The sequence below is a fragment of the Myotis myotis genome, unplaced genomic scaffold (assembly GCF_014108235.1).
Source record: "Myotis myotis isolate mMyoMyo1 unplaced genomic scaffold, mMyoMyo1.p scaffold_m19_p_47, whole genome shotgun sequence".
Taxonomy (NCBI): Eukaryota; Metazoa; Chordata; class Mammalia; order Chiroptera; family Vespertilionidae; genus Myotis; species Myotis myotis.
Genome location: NW_023416354.1, coordinates 504,034 through 526,269, shown reverse-complemented (window position 1 = coordinate 526,269; position 22,236 = coordinate 504,034). Strand labels below are relative to the sequence as shown.

The window sequence follows — 22,236 nt, the reverse complement described above, 5'->3', positions numbered from 1 at the left end:
GTGGGAGGCCGGCCGGAGCGCCACGGCTCTGCCCGCCCCCACGCGCCCGGCCCCCCAGGCTATCTGCCAGGCCTTATCAGAGGGTGTATTTCCTGCCTCGCGGGGGACAGGGCAGCGCTTGGCAATAGGAACTTCCTACCCCCCCACGCCCACCTGCCGCCCCCTCCTAGAGTCCTGCCCCCCCCGGCCCCCCGGCCCGGGCTCACCAGCTCCACCTGGGGCCCCAGGCCTTCCAGGATCCGGTGTGCAGCTTCGGCCTTCTTCTGCAGAATGAGGAGAAGAGGAGGGATTAGACACACACGCACACTCGCGCACACACACACTCACACGCAGAACAGATTATAAATAGCGGCCTTCGAGAACGGCAGGCAGCTGCCCAGCCCAGCGGGTGGGGGAGCCGTGCCCCCCTGCACCCCCTCCCCGGCTGGAACCGAACACACGGGGCCTCGACGCCTCCGCATCCCTGGCGAGCTCGCCAAGTTTCGCTTCTAACAAACGCACCCTGTTCTCCCGTGACGCCCCCTCCCAAGCCCCCAGGCCCGATGCCCCCGGGCCCAGGGGTGTGGGCACAGCTCCTCACCAGCCAGCCTCGAGGGCCAACCGAGGTGCCGTCCTGCACCCTGGAGGCAGGCGGGCTGGTGTCTACGGTTACCTCGGAGCTGGTGCGGCCGGGGAGGGGGAGGGCGAGGGTGGGATGGAGCTGCGGGGAGATACCCTTTCTAGGATTCTTGTATTTCACCATCACGTGATGGCTTCTGAGCGGCCTGGGGCCTCCCCGCCTCCCTCCCCTCTCACCGCCCAGGACTTATTAGGAAAACAGGAACATGTGGTGGAAAGGGCTGGTGGCCGTGAATTCAACAGGCTGGCCGGCTGGGCAGTGAAGGCGGGCATTGTGCCTCTGCCAGGCCCCCCAGGCCCCGCCTGGGACCACCAGGGGCAGCTCCGGGGAGGGCGCCAGGCCCACGGGGAGGGGGGAGGGGGGACAGAGGCTGTGGAAGCAGCTGCAGCAGGGTCTCCCGTCAGACCTGGGCCGTGATGGAAAGCGGGATGTCCACAGCACGCACGTGGAAGCCCTGAGCCCCCATCCCCCCCATGAGCCAGGAAAAGGGGGGCTCCTGACTCACCAAACTCAGGGAGAGCATTTGGTTTGGGGCGTGGGCCGGGAGGACGGGCCAAGCACGTCACCATCGCCAGACCACACTGTCCCCCAGGGAGACCCCAATCCAGACCCACTAAAAGGGGGTGACGGGAGCCCTCGGGAATGTGGCTGACATCAGAAGTGTGGCCCAGGACCCCGGGTCCCCCTGGGAGGTGGGTGTGAGGGCCAGGCCCCCCATCTCCCCCTCCAGCCCCACCCCCACCCCCAAGCAAGCATGTGGGTGGCTAAAGCCGGCACCTAGAACGGCTCCTCCTAGAGCCTGGGTCCAGCCCACCCGGAAGAGCCATGCTCTCAGCCCCGCTCAAGCAGAGCCGACACCCCAAGACCAGCAGGCTCAGAGTGTGGCCGGGGCCAGACGATCGGGGGGGTAGGCTGTTATGACAACGGCAGCCATTGCACTGAGCACCCTAGGAGCCAAGCGCCGAGCACACAGCACGCGATGCCAGCATTTCAATCACCCACAATGCGGGGCAGGTCCGAGACGCGGCCCCATTTCACAGATGATGAAACTGAGGCCCAGGAAGAAACCCTTCTGATCTTCAGGCTCCAAGGAGGGAGAAAGACAAGGGCTGGGTCCTGCCATCCAGGGGGACATCTCCTGTGCACCCCAACTGTCACCGCAGACCCCCTGCCCTGACTGCACCCTGAAGCAAGAAGAGGGTGGGTTGTGGGGTACTGATGGTGGGACATTCCTGAGCCCGGCCAAGTGAGGGACTAGGTGTGGGGTGTGGGGGCAGGGAGGACAGGGCTGCTCCGCAAACACGCCCCGAGCGCCCGCTCTCTACTGAGCACGAGGGCGAGAGACCGGACGAGACCGAGCGCGGCCTGCAAGGAGCCCAGGGAGGGACAGCTGGGCCGGCTGGATGGCAGGGCCGCCCGCTCAGGAAGAGAAGGGCGCGTGTGTGCGCTGTGCTGCGCAGCTAACGCGGGCCGGGAGCCACCCCCTCCGCAAAGGGGGCAGAAGGGAGATGTAAGCTGGGTTTTGAGGGATGAATAGGAGGTTGTGTGCCTTCACGGGGCTCTGTGGGGTCAGCAGCAACAAGATCCGGGGGTGATGCCAAGCACAGGCGGGGCAGGGCCAGTGCAGCGAGGCCTGGAAAGGGACATAGCCCGCGGCAGGGCCTGGGTCTTGGATCTGGGCCCAGCACCCCTGGTGGGAGCTCCCGCAGCCTGGGGGTCGGGCTGCGGTCTCACTGGACAGGCTGCATTCCTTCTGCAGGGGACCCCAGGCCATGTGACCAGGCCTCCTGTTGGCTGTGCCTGGGGGTGCGCGAGACCTTAGCCTCCTGCACAGACAGGTACGCACCCGCCCCTGGGCCTACACGACCAAACACTGTGCCCACCCCTATAAAGGCACAGACACACACCCGTGTGCCAACAGCAACTCGTACACACACGCCGTACACACGTACCCAAGTGGACACGTGCACATGCATGAAGTATAAACACACAACGACACACGTGCTCTACTCATGCCGATCTGCAAGCACACGCTGAGCCACCCACGTGCATTAGCAACGTCGCACAGCTGACAGGCAGGCGCACCGATGCACACACAACCACACGTGTGCCCAACGCGCTCTGACTCACACACAGACATTCGCCCGCATGCACACGCTCATCCACGGGTCCACTCGAACACGTGTGCACACATCCGTGCACAGGTATGTAAGGGCACAGATGACCACGTCCTCTCCACTGGAAACATCGTCTACCTTTCCCAGTGGTGCCCACGTCAGGCAGACCTAGCCCAAGCCCCGTCTCCTCCAGGAAGTCTGCCATGATTGCCCACTGCACTGAATTCCTACAGCAGTGGTTTTCAACCTTCCTAATGCCGCGACCCTTTAGTACAGCTCCTCATGTTGTGGTGACCCCCAACCATAAAATGATTTTCGTTGCTACTTCATAACTAATTTTGCTATTGTTATGAATCGTCATATAAATATCTGATATGCAGGATGTATTTTCGTTACTACAAATTGAACAACATTAAAGAACAGTGATTAATCACAAAAACAATATGTAATTATATATGTGTTTTCCGATGGTCTTTTCCAACCCCAAAGGGGTCGCGACCCCCAGGTTGAGAACCGCTACCCTACGGCATCAACAAGAGGCACACTGTCCCTCACACATCCTTCGCTACTGCCGTGTGTGTGTGTGTGTGTGTGTGTGTATGTGTGTGTGTGTGTGTGTGTGTTTTATCCAAACTCAAAGCTGAGGTCCTCCCGCCCCCACACATGCCCCTTGAAGATCAAACAGGATCCCTGTGCCCTCTCCGAGCCTCCGCCTGCGCTGTGACTCCCACTCGAATGCCCACCCACTGCTCCCCCAAGCCTGGCCGCCCCGCGCTCCTGCCCGCAGCCTCCTGCTCGGCCGGCCGCCTGTGCACCTGCCCGGCCTCCACGCACGCAGCGCCCGCCCGCCCGCCCGCCCGCCCGGGAGGCAGGAGCAGCCGGCTCAGCGGGCCCCCCGCCGCGCGCTGGCGCCACGTCCGTGTGCCCCGAATGGATAATGAGCTGCAGTCCCATCTGCAGAGGAGCCAGGCGGGCCTGCCTGGCGGGGAAGCCGCCTTCTGCAGCCAGAGCGGCATTTAGAGACGGGCCTTCTCGCCAGCCGCTCCCAGGGAGCAGCGGGAAGGACGGGGGATTAAAATGCAATCCCACTGATCCCCGAGGGGCGGGAGTCCCGGCTGCTCCAGGCGGAGGAGGGGCCTCTGCCCTCCCAGCCTCCAGTCCCCAAGGCTCAGCCCAGACAGAGGGACGCTCCCCCCCAACCTCCACTGGGGACAGCCCCCTGAGCCAGAAGACTGTTTCAGGGGGCTGTCTCCCCTCCCTCCCCTCTGCTATCCCTCCAAATGTTTATCCAAGACTCAGTGAGCACCTACTCCATGCCAGGCACTGTCCCAGGTGCTGGGGACACAGCGAGGGAAAAGGGGAGAAACCCTCGCCCGCACGGAGCTTCCGTTTCCCACACACAGCACAAACCTAAGCTACGAGTCGTGTCCAGAGGAACCGGGGGGAGGGGGGTGGGTTAAGGCCAGAAAATTAAGGCCAGAAAGAGGAGAAACGGCGCTTGATGGGTTTGCAGGATTCAGCAGAAGGTCAACAGGGGCTGAAACGGAGACACTGGAGCGAAGAGCTGGGGGAGAGCGAGCCCAGTGGGGCAAAGCGCTGTGGCAGAGGGCACGGCCCGGGCAAAGGCCCCAGGCAGGAGCGCGCCTGCCTGTTCCGGGAAGAATGCGGTGGGGACGGGGGGCGGGGCACAGGGGCCTGGGGGTGGTAGACTGGGCAGAGAGAGGGGCAGACGAATGGGAGGACAGAAAGGGGACAGAGGACAAGGAAGGAGGAGCGAAATCCCTCAGGTCACCGCGTGCCCACGGGCGGGGGAGTTGTGGGTACGAGTCTGTCTCCCCCACCAGAAAGAATGTGCGTGGGCTGGGGCCGAGGTCACTGCCGTGTCCGCGGTGCCTGGAGCAGGAGCAGGCACGGAGCAGCCATCCCATGACACGGCTGCTGAATGAATGAATGAATGAATGAATGAATGAATGAAGTGTGTGCCATGCACCCCGCTCACCTGAACAAGAGTGACAATACAGCTGGCACGTGGTGCCAGGCACAGTCCCAGGGCACTAAGCAATGAAGGCGTAACTCCATCCACCGTACAAGGCAGGGGCTATAATTATCCTCGTTTCGCAGGTGAAAACGAGTCACAGGCTGAACTCATTTGCCTAAGGACGCCGAGCCAGGAAGCGGCAGAGATGGCATCTGAACCCAGACATCTGGCTAAAGCACATGCCGCCCCCCTTAGCTCTCCCACTGTTATGATTATTATGTGTTCCCTCGGGTGTGGGGCCAGGGTGTGGGGTGGGTGACCAGCCACACAAGGCCCCGCACATAGCTCCCAGGTCCCAGGAGGCTCAGTCACATCCCGCAGCTATTGCTGCTTCAAGAGGCAGAGGCATAGCCAACTAGTTGATCCAGTCGTTTCCTGCCTGGAGTTACAGCCATAGGCATCAGTCGTGTGTTCCCAGGCTACGGAGTAGCCACCCCATCTGACCTCCAAGCATGGATCCAGCAGCATGTCCCACGGCAGAGACAGCTGGGAAGGGAGGTCAGGAGCCCTGGGCAGGACCGAAAGGGGAGGAGGCCCGAGCAGGAAGGAGAGGTCCCCCGTCTGTCACACTCCACTGTGTTACGTCAGATAAAGGAAAAGTCCCTCTCTGGGCCTGTGTCCTTCCTCATCTGTAACACAGGGAGGGAACTCACCTCCCCCAGGCCCTGAGCACATCTGGAAAGAGTCAGTGGTAAATCACTGATGCTGGGCTCTCGGTGGTATGATTGGGAGGACGGGGAGCTCACTACCTCACCAGACACCAGGTTCCCCCTGGGGATCAGCCCCTGGAGACATTCTGCTCTGGGTCCCCTGAGCTTCTTCCCAAGACTGAGCCCCCTACATAGACCCAGCGGCTGCTCCCAGGGGTCTCTAGGAGCCCCCACAGGCTGCTATAGATCCTGTGTCCACCCATCCCGAGGCCCCGTTCAGGGCTGAATGTCAGCAGAGGCCAGTGCTGACCCATCAGGCCCTGGGGTCTGAGGGACCACGGGTTCTAGTCCCACGTCCACCACTTCCCGGCTGTGTGACTTTGGACAAGTCACTCACCCTCTCTGGGCCTCCGTCCCTCCTAGGATGACTATGTAAAAAACCTGGCCCATCGCCTGGAAAGGAGGGGCTATTCCATGCACGCTTGCTGTTATTGAGAATAATAATAATATTATGGCCGTCTTCTGCATTACAGGAATTCCTTCTGCTTGGATGCCTAAGTGACTGCCCATCCCCCCACCGATCAGCTGGCCCCGGACGCTCTCCTGCAAAGACCTGACGCCCACGTTTTTCACGCTGAATCCCACAGGCCGGCCCGGCCCCACCAGCGCCACGTCTGAGCATCTGAGCGTTGCAGCCGCCCCAAGGTGGGTCTCTGCCGGCCCCCCTTTCCCTCCCACTCACAAGCCCAGGCCTCCGCGTGTGTGCACGGGGGGCGGTCACAGCTGGGAACCCCGAGGCCCAGGGAGAGAGAGGCCCAGGGAGAGAGCCGGGCCCCTCCAGCTCAGAGCGCGCAGGGGCAGGTGGGCGGACGCGGACGCCCACACCTACCCGGTTCTCGTCGTAGATGATCTGCACGAGGCTGCGATGCTTCGACTCGATGGGCGGCGGCGACACGGGCTTCTCGGGCTCGGGCGGCTTGGCGGCCTCCTCCTCCAGCTGTTGCTGTGGGAAGGAGAGCGCGGTGGTGAGCGCGCCCGGCGGGCGGAAGGAGAGGCAGGCGCAGCGGCGGCCCGGGCTGGTGGCCGCGCACAGGAAGTCAGGCTGCTAACCATTTCCTCTGAGTCACCCGCGGGGACTCCGAGCCCTGCAGGGGCCCCGGCAACCCGGCAGGGACGGAAGGGTCCAGCCGGGGCCCGGCTCCAGCCTGCGGGCTCTGCAGCCGGCGGCCTGGGCGTCCCCCCCCCCGCCCTGGGGACCCAGCAGCGAGCTGAGCATCCGCAAGCAGCGTCACCCCGCTGGGCCTCAGTTTTCCCTTCTGTAAAATGGGGCTGAACCCTGTGCCTCCCGGAGAGGGCTGCCGGGAGGAAAGGATGAGCGAGGGCGCACGCAGCACTGCCCGGGGCTCGCCAAGAGTCAGCTGCCATCGCCCACTCGCTTCCCCACAGGAACCAGGGTCCCCCGGAGGCTGTGTGGACTCCGGAGCCGGACTGTGGAGCCTGGAGCCCCCCCTCCTCCGCCGCCCTTGCTGTGCCACCTTCTCTGAGCCTCCCTTTCCTTGTTGGGAACAGGGGGTGATCAAAGGTGCTACCCGAGACTCTGCAAAGCACTCGGCACCCGGCAAGTAGCTCTCCATCATCGCCTCCTGCCCCCCGGTCCTCACACTGGCCCCCCTCCGAACGCCATCGAGCCCTCCCGTCACGCGGCCGTCCAGCACAGAAGCCGGGCGCCCAGGCGGGCGCACATCTCGGCTCGTTCGAATTAAACTACGCTGCACGCTCAGTTCTCAGCCGCGCACAGTAGGACGACGGCACAGATGTCCCCGCCGTCCCAGAAAGCTCCACGGCACCGCACGGAACAGCACCCTCGTCCGATAAACGTCAAGGACACAGAACGAGCCGGCACGCGGCCCGTGCTCAGCCCGTGCTCAGCCCACACCCACAGCCACGGGACCGACGTCCCCGTCCCCGTCCCCGTCGCGGCCGCTGGGCCCGGGCCAGAGCCGCCGCCACAGCCCGGCCGGCGCCCCACCTGCTTCTTCTTCAGCTTGGAGATCTGCTGCTCCACCATGGTGATCTCGCGGTCCACGCGGTCCATGCTCTGGATCAGCTCCTCCTTGGAGAGCCGCGGCGGCACCAGCTCCAGCTCGGGGTCGGCGTGCGGGGGGCTGGGAGGGGACACCGGCTCCAGCTTGCCCGCCAGGCTGCGCTCCTGTGGCCGAGAGGAAACGGGCACGGGGTCAGCACGGGGTCAGCAGAGGGACCCCCCCCAGTCGATGTTTTTGGCTTCGCTGAGCGCGGGGGTCTCTGTTGCGACCGCTCAGCTCTGATGTTGTGTGAGGAAAGCAGCCACAGATGCGATGTAAACAAACGGACGTGGCTCTGTGCCAATAAAACTTTATTCACAGAAGCAGGCACCCCCGAGGTCCCGGCCCTGGCTGCAGGCCCCAGCACCCGTCCCCCGCCTGTCCCAGGGCAGCTCACCGGCCCTGCCTCCCTGTCTTCGCCCTCCCTGGTCCCCCTGCCAGCCGGGCCCTTCCCGCTCATTCTGCACAGGGCACAGCCTCCCTGCCCTCCCACGGCTCCCCCTCCCAAGCTCCCCCTCCCCCTTCCCAACACTCACTCAGTCTTGTCCTCCCACCAGACCCACCTGCTCGAGAACAGGCACCAAGACCCCCGACCTCCGCCCCCAGGGCCTGGCCCCGGCTGACCCTGTACAAACACCCATTCGCGATGCTCAGTCTGAACCCGCCAGTGACAGAACATCCCCTCTGGTGCAAACGGAGAAAACGCTAAGAATGGGACGCACCGCCCTGGCCGGCACGGCCCAGTGGTTAGTGTTGGCCTGCACACCAAAGGGCCTCGAGTTCGAGTCCCGGTCAAGGGCACACACCTGGGTTACAGGTTCGATCCCCAGTCCCGGTCGGGGAGTGTGCGGGAGGCAACCAATCCGTGTGTCTCTCTCACATCGATGTTTCTCTCTTACCCTCCCCCCGCCCCCCTTCCACTCTCTCAAAAAAATAAATGGGGAAAATATCCTTGGGTGAGGATTAGCAACAAAATATTCCATTGGCCTCTTTAATTTGCCAGTATTTTTCTGCTCTTTCTTCACTGAGCGTTACGCTTTGTGTAATAAAGTTGTTTTTAAAAACCAGTTAAACAAACAAGGGAACCCTTCGCTGGGTTAGCCCGACTCCATCCCACCAACTCAAGTTCATTAGCGTTCACCTTTAAGGCCCTTGGTCCCCTCGGGCCCCTTCCAGCCCCATGACCTCAAGCAAATCACGCACCGCCCCTGCCTCAGTTTCCTCATCTGCGCAATGGGGCCATTCCCACCTTCCAGCCGGTGAGGAGGCTTGAGTGAGCTCACACGTGCAGAGCGCTCAGCTCAGAGCCGGGCGCGTCGTACGCGCTGCATGAGCCCTGGCTGGGTGGCCCGACCCCGAGGCCCCGGCTCCAAACCTGGCAGTGAGGGGGACCCAGCCCCCGCTCAGCCCCCGCCCAGCGCCATCCTCAAGGCCAAGCCAGCAGCTGCAGGCAGGGGAGGCCCGGAGGAGCTCCAGGCTGCGCCTCCCCGCCCCCACGGCAGCTGCTCAGAAGACAGAGGACACATTATTCCCAGGGACAACTGCAGCCACAGCGGCTGCCAACTGCCTCCCCTCCTGCCCCCGGGACACGGGGACGGCGGGCACCTGACTCCCTCCAGCACCAACCACACCGGCAGCGCTCGTGTGTTCCAGCCCCTGGGAGCCTTCGCACGACCCGTGCCCTCTGCCCTGTGCCCCACTGCGCACCTCCACGCCGGCTGAAACCAGACCCGCAGGGCCCCTGGACCGGGAATCGAACCCCTAACCCTTGGGTGGGCGGACTGGCGCTCTAACTACCGGCCAGGGCCACACGGCCAACCTCAAGCTGTGCGTTTCCCTAACACGGCTCCTTTCACGTGTGCACGTCATCTCAAGCTGTCAGAGTACCATCTCCGGGGCCAAGTCCTCCCGGAACGGGATGGGACGGAGGGAGCTGGCATGGCCTCCAGGTGGTCCCGATGGCAGTTGCCTTCATTCCAGCCCAAAACCGCAGGAGGGAGACAGCAGACCAGGCCCAGCCGGCTGCCAGGCCACAGCGGGCACCAGCTTCCCCGTCAGAGGCCTGGCTGTGGGAACGCAGGCCGTCCAGGAGGAGCCCTCACTGTGCGGAATGAGGCGGGGCAGACAGACCCGGGCTGGGGAGCCGCTGCCGACCCTCGTCCTCGCGCCAGGAAAGGGCCACGTCGGCGAGGGCGTCCAGCTCAGGCGGGGGCCACGCAGAGGCGAGAGGGAGGCAGCTCTGGGCTGGAGGTGAGGCCATGAACATGGGGGGAATGGACACGTCGAGACTACGTGGTAGACGGCAGAACCTAGAAATCAACAGCCCTGGCCGGGATGCTCAGTGGTTGGCGCCTCAGCCTGCACACCGGAGGGTCAAGGGTTCGAGACCCGGTCAAGGGCAGGTAGCTGGGTTGCAGCTTCCATCCCCGCCCCCTGTCGGGCCATCTATGGGAGGCAACCAATTGATGTGTCTCTCTCATATCGATGTTTCCCTCTCTCTCTCTCTCTCTCTCTCTCTCTCTCTCTGGCTGCCCCTCTCCCTTCAACTTTAAAAGGAAAAAAAAATAAAAAAAGAAATCCCATCGAATTCCTGTCTGGAGCAGCAGCTGAAGCTCAGGCGGCAAACGCGGAAACCATCTGAGCGGCCGCCCTGGCTCCCTCCCCGCCCGGCGATGCTCACTCTTTCCAACCCTCTCGGCAGCCTGGAGCCAACACGGGGCCCGGCCCTCCCGGCCTGGGGTCCAGGAAGAGAAGGGAGACAGACAGACACAGAGTCAGACCGATGAGACGGGCAGTCAGACACACAGACAGAGACAGGACCCAGAGACAAAGATGAAGGCAGAGAGAGACAGACACAGAAAGAGACACTCTCCCCGCCCAGGCAGACAGAGACAGGGACAGCCAGACAGGGACAGAGACAGACACAGAGACGGAGAAAGACCCACAGAGGAGAGGGGGCTCCGGGAGCCACGAGGGGGACAGGGACAAGCAGGCGGGCTGAGGACCGCGTGGGGCACGGACCCTCCCAAACACCGAGGGCCCCAGCCCCATCCTGGAGAGTCTTGTGGGCGGGCCAGGTGCGACCCGCCCGTTCTCTGGGCCGACGGGGCATTTGTGCCCGGACACCCCCCCCACGTGGGGCTCGGTCCCCAGGGAGGACGTCCGGCCGGGCTGGCATGGCCCTGTGCCCGGTACACACATCCCACTCCAGGGAACAGCGATTCACGGGGCGCGTCCCTCCCAGGAGGCTGAGCAGCCAAGGGAGGAGGAACCAGACGCGGGTGCTGGGGGGCGGGGACAGCAGGCCCTGGGAGGAGGGAGGCAGCGGCCGCTGGGGAGACCAGAGGGGAAGCAGTGGCAGGAGAGCCTGGCGGGCAGGGCTGCGCTTCAGTGCCCTCCCCGCCTCCCCACGGCCACGGGCCAGTGGCTTCCACCGAGCCTGGGACTTCCCGGGGCTAAGACAGTGCCTGACACGCAGCCAGCACTCGCTTCATGTGAGCTCGTCACACCATCACCGCCACCGGGGGACGCGCCCTGTGTGCCGGCTCCCAAGTAAAGGAGCCGCCTCGGCCTGAAATCCCACCGTCCAGGCCCATCCCGCGCCAGGCAGAGAAGAGGATCCCGCAGGCCCAAGTGGACCCCTGCCCTCCGCAGCCAGGCTCCCAGGCCCTAGCCACGCCCACCAGTGCCGCAGAGATGAGCACTGACCTCGCCCGGCGAATGTGTGTGTCCCCGTGGGCGTGGAGAGCCTAATGGAACTGCTCACACGCACAGCGGGGACACCCGCCATGCGGCCTCCGTCCCCGCCCCTCCCCAGGCGCTGGGTGAGCCTGGGGCACAGAAGCACCTCAGTCTGCTTCCTCCGTGTAAGCGGAGGTCCCGGGAGCCGTCGGCTCACTGCCCTGCGTTTAGTGAACAGCAGATCCCCACCCCCCACAGCAGCAAACCACAGGGCTTAGCTTATGCACAGTCTCTACCAGCACCTCTGTTTTTTAAAAAATATGTTTCTATTGATTTCAGAGAAGAAAGGAGAGGGAGAAAGAGAGAAACGTCAATGATGAGAGAGAATCATGGACCGGCTGCCTCCTGCACGCCCCACACTGGGGATCGAGCCCACAACCCGGGCATGAGCCCTGATCCGGAATCAAACTGTGACCTCCTGGTTGGTAGGTCGACGCTCACCACTGAGCCACGCTGGCCGGGTTCGACTTCCTCTTTTAAAGAGTGGAACCAAAGAGCGCTCCAGGACTTCGGGGGCGTGGCGGCCCTGCAGTCCGCACACTCTCTCCAGCCTCGTCCCTGACCCTCCTCTTGCTGCCCAGGCTTGGCCCACGCTGTGCCCCAGCCTGCCCCCCGCACGCAGCACGATCGCAGCAGAAGCGCCGGCCTTACCTTGGCCAGGTCCTCGGAGCCCCCGGGCTGGCTGGCGGCCAGCAGGGGCGCGGGCCGCAGGAGGGAGTCAGGCAGCAGCTCCAGGCGTGGGCGCTTGCTGTCCGTGAACTCCATCTCCGACTTGCCCAGCTCGGGCAGGTAGGAGTGCGACTCGGGGCGCAGGTGGAGCTCCTGGGATCTGTGGGGGGCGAGGGCACAAGCATCACGTCGACTGGCCTCCCTGCTGAGCGCCGGCCGGGCGCCCTGCCCTCCTCGATCCTGCGGGAGAGGCGCCCGCTCGCCCAGGGCGCACAGGACCCAAACCCAGACTTGTCTGCACACAGACAACACGCACGGACTACCGTTTGCAGGGAGAGTGGACCCGGACCCACACACCTTCGCTCCCGAGTGTGGCCCGAGGACCAGAACGTCAGCTCCTCCCTCCCTAGCCCCCCCCCTCCCCCCCGCCAAGCTGGTGACAAATGCAGAATCTTGAGTCCCAACCAGACCTGCTGAGTCACACTCTGCAGTTAACCAAGATCCCAGGTGACTCGTGGGCAGTCGGGAAAGCACCATGACTCTAACACTGACAATCACACGCATGGTGCCACCTGCACGTCACCCACCCCGGGCAGACATCACCAGCCGATCACAGCACTCCCGCTGTGCGCGCGCCTGCTCCTCCCCGGGCCTCCACTTCCCCACCTGAGAAATGGGTCCGCGGCTCCAGCAGGCACAGGCCCCTCCTCACCTCTCGTTCCCGGGCTGGAACTCGGACAGCAGGGACGGCCTCCTCCTCTGGGGCTGGATGATGGAGCCGGGCGACAGGTGCGCGGCGTAGTCACGGGGGTGGTGCTGGTACTCGAGCAGCCCCACGTCCTGCGGCGAGAGGACAGAGGGAGTGAGCGCCCGGCCCCACATCCTCGCCCGGCCCTCGGGCCCAGCGTGGCCAGGGCATTCCTGGGGCCGGTCGCCAAGGAGAAGGGGCACCTCCAGCCAACTCGTGCTCTGGGCGGGCGCTGCGACTCTGCCCGCTCTCCAGACAGACAACAGAGCCTGCGTGTTGGCAGAGGACTGGGGGGGGGGGGGGGGGGGCGGGAGGGTGTGGCCTGGGGTTTCCCTTGGACACTAAGTGAGCATGGGGCATGGAGTCCACGTAAGGCAGGGAGGGAGGGAGGGTCTGTGAGGCTCACAGACCAGGCTCCGAACCGCAGGGAAAACTCACACACGTGTGTCACGTATGTAAGCACAGATCCAAGTCAGAAAAAGGTAGAATTCCGGCAAAACCCTCCTACTTCAGTAACACGCCTTTCACGGTCCGTTATCATCCAGGAAAAATGAGGTAGTAACAGATCAGGTGCAGCCGATGGTCAATGTTTAAAAACACAGAAACACGAACCTCCCACGGGAAGAGGGGACAGGCTTCCCGAGTGGACCCTCCCGATCGACTGGTTCTGTCTGCCTGGACCGCTCATGGACTGGGGGGAGGGGGGGGGGGGCGCGGCAATCCATTAGTGATGTCTGACACGGGCACGGCTTAGGGCACAGTGGGAAAGTCAGTGATTTCTCCTTCTTGGCACCTTTCTCAATTCTCCCGATTTTCCATAAAAAAAACATCTAGGCCTGCTTCTGCTCTCTGGCTTATTCATTAAAGCAATCGTTTCTGCAAAGGGAGTCAGGAGACGCCAGGGAGGTTTGCTGAGAACGCGTGTGTGTGTCAGACCCTCCAAACACGCGTGTTAGGAGACTGGGAGGCCTTGAGAAGGGGGGTCCACGGGGCCCCGTCACCCTGGGGTTGGAAGCGTGGGGAAGGGCCGTCCGGGGCAGGGGCAGCCCAATGCGGAAACGAAGCGGCAGGGCCTCGCTCAAACCCGCTGAGCCTCAGCTTCCCCGGCTCTGAAACAGGTGACCGAGCGGATGGAAGGAGGCCTCTGTGCCTCTTACCTCGTCCCCTTCCCTTTCCCAGGGTGTCCCCCCCACCCCCCGGCTGAGGGCAGCTCCCAGGAGGCAGAGAAGGCTCCGGCCCCCGCCCCTGCAGGACGTCCAGCACAGGGCACCGGGTGTTTGCAGACTCCGGCCAACGCAGGGGCGGGGGAGGAGGAAGAGAAAGGGGGGGAGGGAGGGGGGGAGGGGAGGCCCCGGGATCACTCTGGCAAGGCTGCCAGGCACAGCTCTCTCTCTCTCTCTCTCTCTCTCTCTCTCTCTCTCTCTCTCTCACACACACACGCACACACGCACACACACGCACACACACGCATACGCACGTACAGAGGTGTGAGAAGCAATCAGCCAGCCGTGCGCGGCTGCCAGGAGGAAGTTTCTCCCACCGGCTCGTTCGCTCGTTCACACAAAAGCAAAATGAGCAAAGCGGTGAGAGGCAGACAGCCCATCCCTCGGGAGGGGCCCGGGCACCACGGTGCCTACCGCTGCCAGCGAGGCGGGAGGAGGCGCGCGGCACCCTGCAGTGGGGGCGGGGAGCCCACTGCCCAGCTCCCTGGCCTCCGTTTCCCAGGCCAGGAGCCAGCAAAGTCCCTCTCAGAAGCACCCGAGGTACCACTGCCGCCCTGTCCGCACCCCAGGCTTTAGGCCAGTCTCCAGGGCTGAGCCCAGGGGACCCCCCTGCCCCCCCGCAAGGGCACCTGGAAGCTCTCCAGGAAGGCGAGAACTGGGGAGACCCCCAAGAAGGTCTGACCCGGAGTGGGCCTCCCTGTGGTCACGTGAGCCTGACAACACCAGGCGGGCAGGCGGGCGGCCTCCCGGCCAGAGTGGTAACAAAACGGTAATGACACTGACAATCGTGACGGATGTTCCCAAACTGCCTACTGTGCGCGCCTGCCACAAACACTCGGCACCCATTTACGGACTTTCACCCCCACGGCGACCCCAGAGCCCCACGCGAACGTGAGAAATCTAAGGCGCGGAGAGGGAAGTGACTTCCTGGGGCACACAGCGAGGAGGGAGGCTGAGCTGGGAAGACGGGCTTTCTCGTAGCTGGGGTAGGAGAAGGGCTGAGGAAATAAACTGGAGGCGGCAAAGGTAGGAAAAGCGAGAATTCAGGCCTTTCCCGGACCCTGGACTCAAGGGTCCCTCCTGGAGTGACAGGGGCTCCAGTCAAGACAGCCCCCGCCCCCAGCCCCGGGCACTCTGCACACGCAGGTCCCTCCGCCCGCGATTCCCGCAGGCCTGGCCGGAGCCTCCTCCAGGTTTCCAGTGCAATGTCAGACTCTCCATAAGAACTCCCTCCCCGGACCCCCAACTTCAATCAGGAGCCCCCCACACCTCAGCCATCTCCCCCACCCCCCCATTCATCGATCCCCCACGACAAGCACGTCAAACTCGCGGCCTACAGGCCACATGCGGCCCACAGCAAATATTTGTGCGGCCCAGCCAATATAACGGTAAGTACGAAACGCTTTAATAAAAACTTCGTCACTTAATTTTTACAATATCCTGTTATACATAATTATTAATAACGAACTACAACGTTCGCTGATTAATCGTGTTGCATTCATTTCCCTTACAAGCCTTCCGCGCAGGCGCACCATTTCTCTCCACTAACACTAGCAGCAAGTGTTTTAGCAGCCGACGGCCACGTCTTTAGTCTTGGACCCACTTGTTTGGTGTGCGCAACAGGAAATATTTTGCTTTTGGAGGACAAGAAAAATAGGTTTATTTGCGTTACGCTTATTAATTTGTGCAGTTACTCAGTGTCTGGTAAGTTGACGTTCAAGGAAAAATAGTAATTTTATTAAAATGTTCTATTATTTTATGTGAACGATGACTCATTTATTTCAGCCCTTTGTGTTCAGCATGTCTCTATCGGAACCAACCTACGTTTCTCTGACAATGGAAGCTTTTGTTATTTTGCGGCCACATCCACGTAAACCTTGTTCGTGTGGCCACGTCAGCCTGTGAGTTTGACACGCTTGCCCCACAAGAACATCGGCGCCCTGAGCCTGGGATGCTTCTGTGTGTTCCCAGCTACGTGCACATGAGATGCCTGGGAAGGGTCTGCTGAATGAATGAAGGGATGGATGGATGGATGAAGGGAGGGATGGAGGGATGGAGGGATGGAGGGAGGGAGGGAGGGATGGATGGATGGATGGAGGGATGGAGGGATGGATGAATGAAGGGATGGATGGATGAATGGATGAAGGGATGGATGGATGGATGGATGGATGGATGGATGGATGGATGGAGGGATGGAGGGATGGAGGGATGGATGGATGGGTGAAGGGATGGATGGATGGATGGATGGATGGATGGATGGATGGATGAAGGGATGGATGGATGAATGGATGAAGGGATGGATGGATGGATGGAGGGATGGAGGGATGGAGGGATGGATGGATGGGTGAAGGGATGGATGGATGGATGGATGGATGAATGAAGGGATGGATGGATATGGGGCGCGGCTACAGTGCTTTGGCCAGGTTCAAGCCTCGGACTAATGAAAGGACAGGGTCCTCTCACTGCCACGTGCAAGTCCCAGCTGGAGGGCAGGGCCCTCCCAGCACAATCACAGCCAACAGCTGTAGTTGTAAGCTTGAACCTATGGTCCGAACACGTGGCCCCACGTGCCTTGTGATAGAGTTCGGGTGCATGTGGTTGAGTGGGGTTGAAACTCACGAGAATGCTGTAAACAACGTGATCACGCCCCTACTTTGTCTCGTGGCATCTGCTATAAAATAAAGACACGGCTTGTGGGAGCTGTCTCCTCATCAGGGAGCAGCGTCCCACCGAGACCCAGCTTTCATTCTCTTGTCTGTCTTTTCTCAATCCTTTTACCCCCCCACTCAGGATCACCTTTGGCTGTAACAGATGGATGGATGGATGAATGGATGGATGGATGGATGGATGAAGGGATGGATGGATGAATGAAGGGATGGATCGACAAAGGGATGGATGGATGGGTGGATGGATGAAGGGATGGATGAATGAATGAATGGATGGATGGACAATGCTCCCAGCATGGCAGCTCCCGAGAGGCCAGCTGTGGGACCCAAACCATCCCTCAGGAGCCATTCCCAATCAAGAGCAGGAGGATCCAGGCCAAGCACCCCTGGGGGCCGGGGGGCGGGGGAGGATGGCAGAATTGGGCTGGGCCAGAGAGAGCCCCAAGGCAGGCTCCCAGGTCCATGACAAAGGGAAAGGGTCAGGGTCAGGTCAGAGCCAGAGAGGCCGGCAGGGAGCCTGGGCTGGCCCCGGGGAACAGGCTCTCCACGGCCTGTGATCCTGACCCCTGGGCACGCGCACCCAGGACCCAGCTTCTCCCTGTGCTGACACATCACCCCGGGGGCCTGCAGGTGACACGGACCAGAGCCCGGCCAGCAGAGGGGGCAGGTCCCGCCTCCCGCTGGGGCTCCAAGCGACTGCAGGGCCCACGTCCCGAGGAGAACAGGCCCTCCGTGGCGTCCTGCCCCCTGCACTCACCCCCCACGCACCCGCTCAGACCCACGCGCCCATATCACAGACGGGAAAACCGAGGCTGCCCAGCGGGGTGAAGCGAGCAGCCCGATGTCACACGGCAGGGTGGGAGGAACGGGATTCACTGCCAGCTCCGGGGGTTCTTCAGGCTCCAGTGGGGCCTGGCCCTCAAAGCCGCCCTGTGCCCCCAGCGCCCTGGCAGAGGCACTGGGCCTAGACGGTGCCCCCCCCCCGAGGGCAAGCCTGCCCGGAGCCTGGGGGGAGTGAGCTGCGTCCCAGGAAGGCCGCAGGTCCCTCGGACCCCGCCCTGTCCCCGCATCCCAGCAGACCTGTCTCGGCCACTGACCCTGCAGCCAGGACCCTCAGTCCCCAGCGGGCCCTGGCACAGGGCATCTGTCCATCTGTGCCTCGATTTCCCCTTTCCTCCACCCTCTGTCAGAAAAGGGGGGCATCTCCCCAACCTTGCCCGCCTGCAGAATGAGCTGGCGGGAGGGGTGGGGGGCCAGGGCGGCCAGTGATGAGGGAGCCTCAGGTTGCAGACCCAGCACGCCCCTCCCACCCCCCAAAGAACCGTGTCTCCAGCTCAGACCACGCGCCAGGAGAGGCAGACCCCACCCCGACCCGATGCCCAGGGCTCCTGCTCCTCCTTTTCAGTGACAGCAGATGACCTGACCCCGTGGTGACACCTCACCCCTGGCCTCAGCCTCCTGGCTGGTGACCGCTGGGTCCTGTCCAGTCACTTCCTGTGTCACTGCCGGCCCAGCAGGTGAGGAGTGAGGAGGAGGTGTCTGGGTCAGCTGGTGACCCCAGTGCCTGGAGAGGGCCCAGCCACGGCAAAGGGCAGGAGGGGCAGCGGGGGGCAGGAGCCACGGGGAAGGGAGGAGTCCCGAGGCTGGGCCCGTGGGGAAGAGGTGGGAGGGGGTGTGAGCTCAGCAAGGAAGGAGGCATCAATCAGGGCCCGGATGAGGCCGGGCTGAGAGGACAGTGTAGACAGCAGGCACTCCATGTGCGCGTGTAAACTCCACTGCGGACCCTGAGAGGCAGCCGCCAGCTCAGCAGCCCCGGTCTCCATCCTCCCAGCTTTAAAGTGGAAGCAAGCCCCGGCCGTTTGGCTCAGCAGAGAGAGCGTCGGCCTGCGGACTAAAGGGTCCCGGGTTCGATTCCGATCAAGGGCACGTGCCCAGGTTGCGGGCTCCATCCCCAGTAGGGGGCATGCAGGAGGCAGCAGAGCCATGATTCTCTCTCATCATTGATGTTTCTCTCCTTCTCTCTCTCTTCCTCTCTGAAATCAATAAAAAATATATATTTTAAAAAGTGGGAGGGAGCTTGTTGTACCAGGTGCCCAAGGTCTGGGAAGGCCAGCAGTGCCAGTGGTCACTGCCGAGGCGCCACCTCCCCCTGGGGCACCGTGAGCCACCCCAGCCCTGACCGCCAGGAGAGAAAGGACTGGGGCGGAACCCGGTGGCCGACGCATGTCCCCAAGGTGGCCGGGTGGCCCTTACCGTGTGGGAGCGGGCGATCTGCACGGGGTAGGAGATGCCGTGAGGCGGGTAGCGGGGCTCGGTGGCCCTCCACGTCTGCGCCACGGGCTGCGTGGACCCCGACATGGCGCTGGCCGTCCAGACGAGCTCCCTCTCAGCGGCCAGTCCTCCTCATCTGCGGGCGGGCAGCCCCGTCACAGGCGCCTGCGAGAAACCGGGAACGAAGCGGGGTCAGCCACGGAGCCCCGACCTCCCGTCCTCTGGGCCGGTGAGGAAGAGGGGCAGGCAGGCCCCCCACTCCACCTTCCTCCCCCTCTTTCCCTCCCCTTCCCCCCTACTCCTCCTCCTCCATCTTCCTCCCCCCACCACCACCCTCTTCCTCTCTGCCCACTCAGCCCTGGAGGAGCCCGGAGCCACAGGCTGGGCCAGCAGCTGCCCCACAGGCCACACCAAGGAGCAGTGGCCACGCCACTGCCAAGGCCCCCACTCAGCAGGCGCAGGACCCACCACGTGGGCACTGCCCCCCCACCTCCAATGGCCCCCAAGCCCCCCGGCCCACCCAACCTTATCCCATGGGACCCCAACTCTGTGGGCACTGCCCCCACCACCTCCGATGGCCCCCCAAACCCCCTTGGCCCTCCCAACCTCCGGGGCCCAGTTCTCCGAAAGCAACGGCAGCTCATGGAAAGCAGGGAGGGCCCGGCCCGAGAGGCCCGGGGGGGGCGTGGTGGACACTGTCTGCTAGGGCAGGCGCAGACCAGTGACCCCAGGCAAGGCCGGGCCTGCTGGCCTCCGGGTGACCTCTGGGGAGGGTGACACTATGACGTGGGAGCAGCACACACAGGAGGTTGGCCCACACTCAGCTGGGAGCAGGACACTGGGGCAGCGCGGGCCACACGGGGACACGGGGACACGGGGAGAGCCACCTGGGCCCCCAGAGGCTCCAGGGAAAGAGAGAGGCCCCCGTCCACGCCGGGAGAACCTCAAGGAACAGCTGCCGGCTCCACAGATGGGAACCGAGGCCCAGAAAGAAGGGAAGACGCAGGTCGAGAGAGCAAGGGAGCCCGGCCGGCGTGGCTCAGGGGTTGAGCGTCGACCTATGAACCTGGAGGTCACGGTTCGATTCCGGTCAGGGCACAGGCCCGGGTTGGGGGCTCGTCCCCAGTGGGGGGCGTGCAGGAGGCAGCCAATCCATGATTCTCTCATCATTGATGTTTCTCTCTCTCCCTCAATTAAATTTATTTTTTTAAAAAGAGAGAAAGCAAGGGAGTCCTCGTCGGAAGCCGCTTGCACCCAGAAATCTCTGGGGTCCCCCACCCTCCCTGGGCCCTGCTCTGCCAGCGCGTCCACTCCCCCTGCCCACGCTCAGGCCCCCTCCACACGAGGCCACTCGGAAAAAGGGTGTCCATCGGGGTCCCCCACCCCACACCCAGAGCCCAGGGAAATGCAAGAGGCGCAGGGACCCGCACCCGCACCGGCACCGGATGTTCCACGCGATGGGGAGGCCGGGCTCGCGGTCACGTGACCAGGTGGGCAGCCCACCCCCCAGCTCCCGGCAGGGATGCCCCTCTTCGCAGCGCCTCCCGCTGTCCGCAGGGGGTGGTCTGCCCCCGGGGGTCTAATGGGGACGGATACTGGGGGGGAGACGGAGATCCCGGCGGTCGGAGGAGGGATGCGATCGCCCCCCACCCCCACCCCCACCCCAGCGGCCCTGACTGCACCCCACTCCCACCTGCACCATCTTCCCTCCAGCGCCAGAACTGGTCACATGACCCGGGCCTGGCCAATCAGCGTCCTGTCCGCCCCCCCCCCCCCAGGGCCGCGAGTCTATCTTGCGCCTCCTGCTGGAGGAACTAGGAACAGGCGCGCTCCGCTGGGCGCCACCGCCTGGTGGGAGCCAGCGGGAGAGGGGGATGCCCACCAGCGGGGGGCAGAGCTGATTGGGGGGGCAGAGCTGAAGTGGGGCGGGGGGTGCAGGGCAGAGGGGCCGGAACTGCTGAAACGCGCCTGTAGCCTGCAGCCCCGACCCGCACGCGGGAAGGTGGAAGGTGAGCTGCCCGCGTGCACCGACCTGGGAGCCGTGGCAGGTGGGGGAGGCTCAGAACTCAATCGCCGCCAGGCCGGCGCGAAGCCCACGGGGTGCCCAGTGGGACGGAGCCCCCCAGGTGCTAGGAGAAGCCACGTCTCCGGCAACCCCCACCCCCCAGCCAGCCCAGCACAGGCCAGGGACCCCGGATGCACGGGGAGCCGGCGGCCAGCGACCTGTCGGCCTCCCTCACCTGTCTCTCCAGCATCTAGACCCCGTTCCTGTCGACTGACCACCCACTCCCCCACGAGAGGCCCGGGGCCTGGCGCACAGTAGGTGCACCCGTTCCCTCCTGCTGCCGTACACACGCACACACACGGGGGGGGGGGGGGGGGGCGGGTCTGAGAGATGTATTCTCACCGTTCTGGAGGCCAGAACCCCAAAACCAAGGTGTCAGCAGGCCCCACGCTGGCCCTCTTCCGGCTCCCGGGGGCCCCAGTGGCCCTGACTTGCAGCCGCATCACTGCAGCCTCTGCCCCTGGGATGACCAGCACCCGATTCTGCCTCGACCCCCCCCCCCCCAGGCTCCTCAGCCACGGGCCCGCACAGGGCGGGGGGAGGGGGGGGGCTTCAATGTCCCTCGCAGAGCATGCTCGTCCCTTCCACAGATCGGGGAACCCAGGCTCTGGGGGGACGCACGTGCCGAGATCACACGGCCAGCAGCGGCCAGGCCTGGTCCATCCCGAAAACCGCGGCCCGGGCTCGAGGCGAGAAGGGGAAGTGACGGTGGGAGCCGGAGGAGGCCTGTGGGTGTTCCGTCTCATCGGTGCATTTGTGTCCGCTGGACGGCGGCCAAGGCGGCCGGGCCTGCCCCCCCCCCCCACGGGGATCTGCTCAAAATCACTTCCTCCTCCACGTCTTCTACCCATTTAATGTTAAAGGGAAGAGAGGGAGCGAGAAGCCGCAGCCGTGAGCAGCCCCCCCACACACACACAGGGTTCGAGGGACCCCCGGGCCTCCCGCAAGCACCGCCGGCTTCGTCCCGGGCGCCCGGAGGGACGTGTTTCCCACGAGCCCAGCTCCGCCCTCCGGTCCCCCTCGGGGCAGCTTTCTCTGCGGAGGATCAGGGGCCGGAGAAGAAGCTGGTGTCCGGGTGGTGGCAGGTGGGACCGGGCACCGGCGTGTGACCTGGCAAACCGCTCGACCCCCGGCCCCGGGGCTGGGAACACAGTGGCCAGCTCAGTGCCGCCTCAGGGCGGCCGTGGCCGCGTCCCCAGCCCCGGATGCTGGGTTTCTCAAGGACGACCGGCTGGGGTCTCCGGCCCGTCCACTCCGCTGCCTGGATGGCAGGGAAGCCACCCCCCCCCCCCCCCAGGCGGAAAGGGCCGCAGCTCACGGCTCTGGGGTCCCGCTGAGTGAGAGC

The 22,236-nt window shown here is 63.9% G+C and overlaps 1 protein-coding gene across 15 annotated transcripts in view; it reads right to left on the bottom strand.

Annotated features, from left to right (window-relative positions):
- NCOR2 (nuclear receptor corepressor 2) overlaps window positions 1-22,236 on the bottom strand; it is a 136,574-nt gene that overhangs the window by 81,139 nt on the left and 33,199 nt on the right. For 14 of the 15 annotated variants that reach the window (XM_036307327.1, XM_036307326.1, XM_036307337.1 and 11 more), the window contains 6 exons: window positions 18,809-18,991; window positions 12,631-12,758; window positions 11,901-12,078; window positions 7,454-7,633; window positions 6,314-6,427; window positions 207-263 (listed from right to left, as the gene is read on the bottom strand). In XM_036307327.1, coding sequence (XP_036163220.1) covers window positions 207-263; window positions 6,314-6,427; window positions 7,454-7,633; window positions 11,901-12,078; window positions 12,631-12,758; window positions 18,809-18,913 — 762 coding nt within the window. In that variant the 5' untranslated portion in view covers window positions 18,914-18,991. The remainder of the gene's footprint in view (window positions 1-206; window positions 264-6,313; window positions 6,428-7,453; window positions 7,634-11,900; window positions 12,079-12,630; window positions 12,759-18,808; window positions 18,992-22,236) is intronic. The other variant, XM_036307334.1, reaches the window with a different exon arrangement.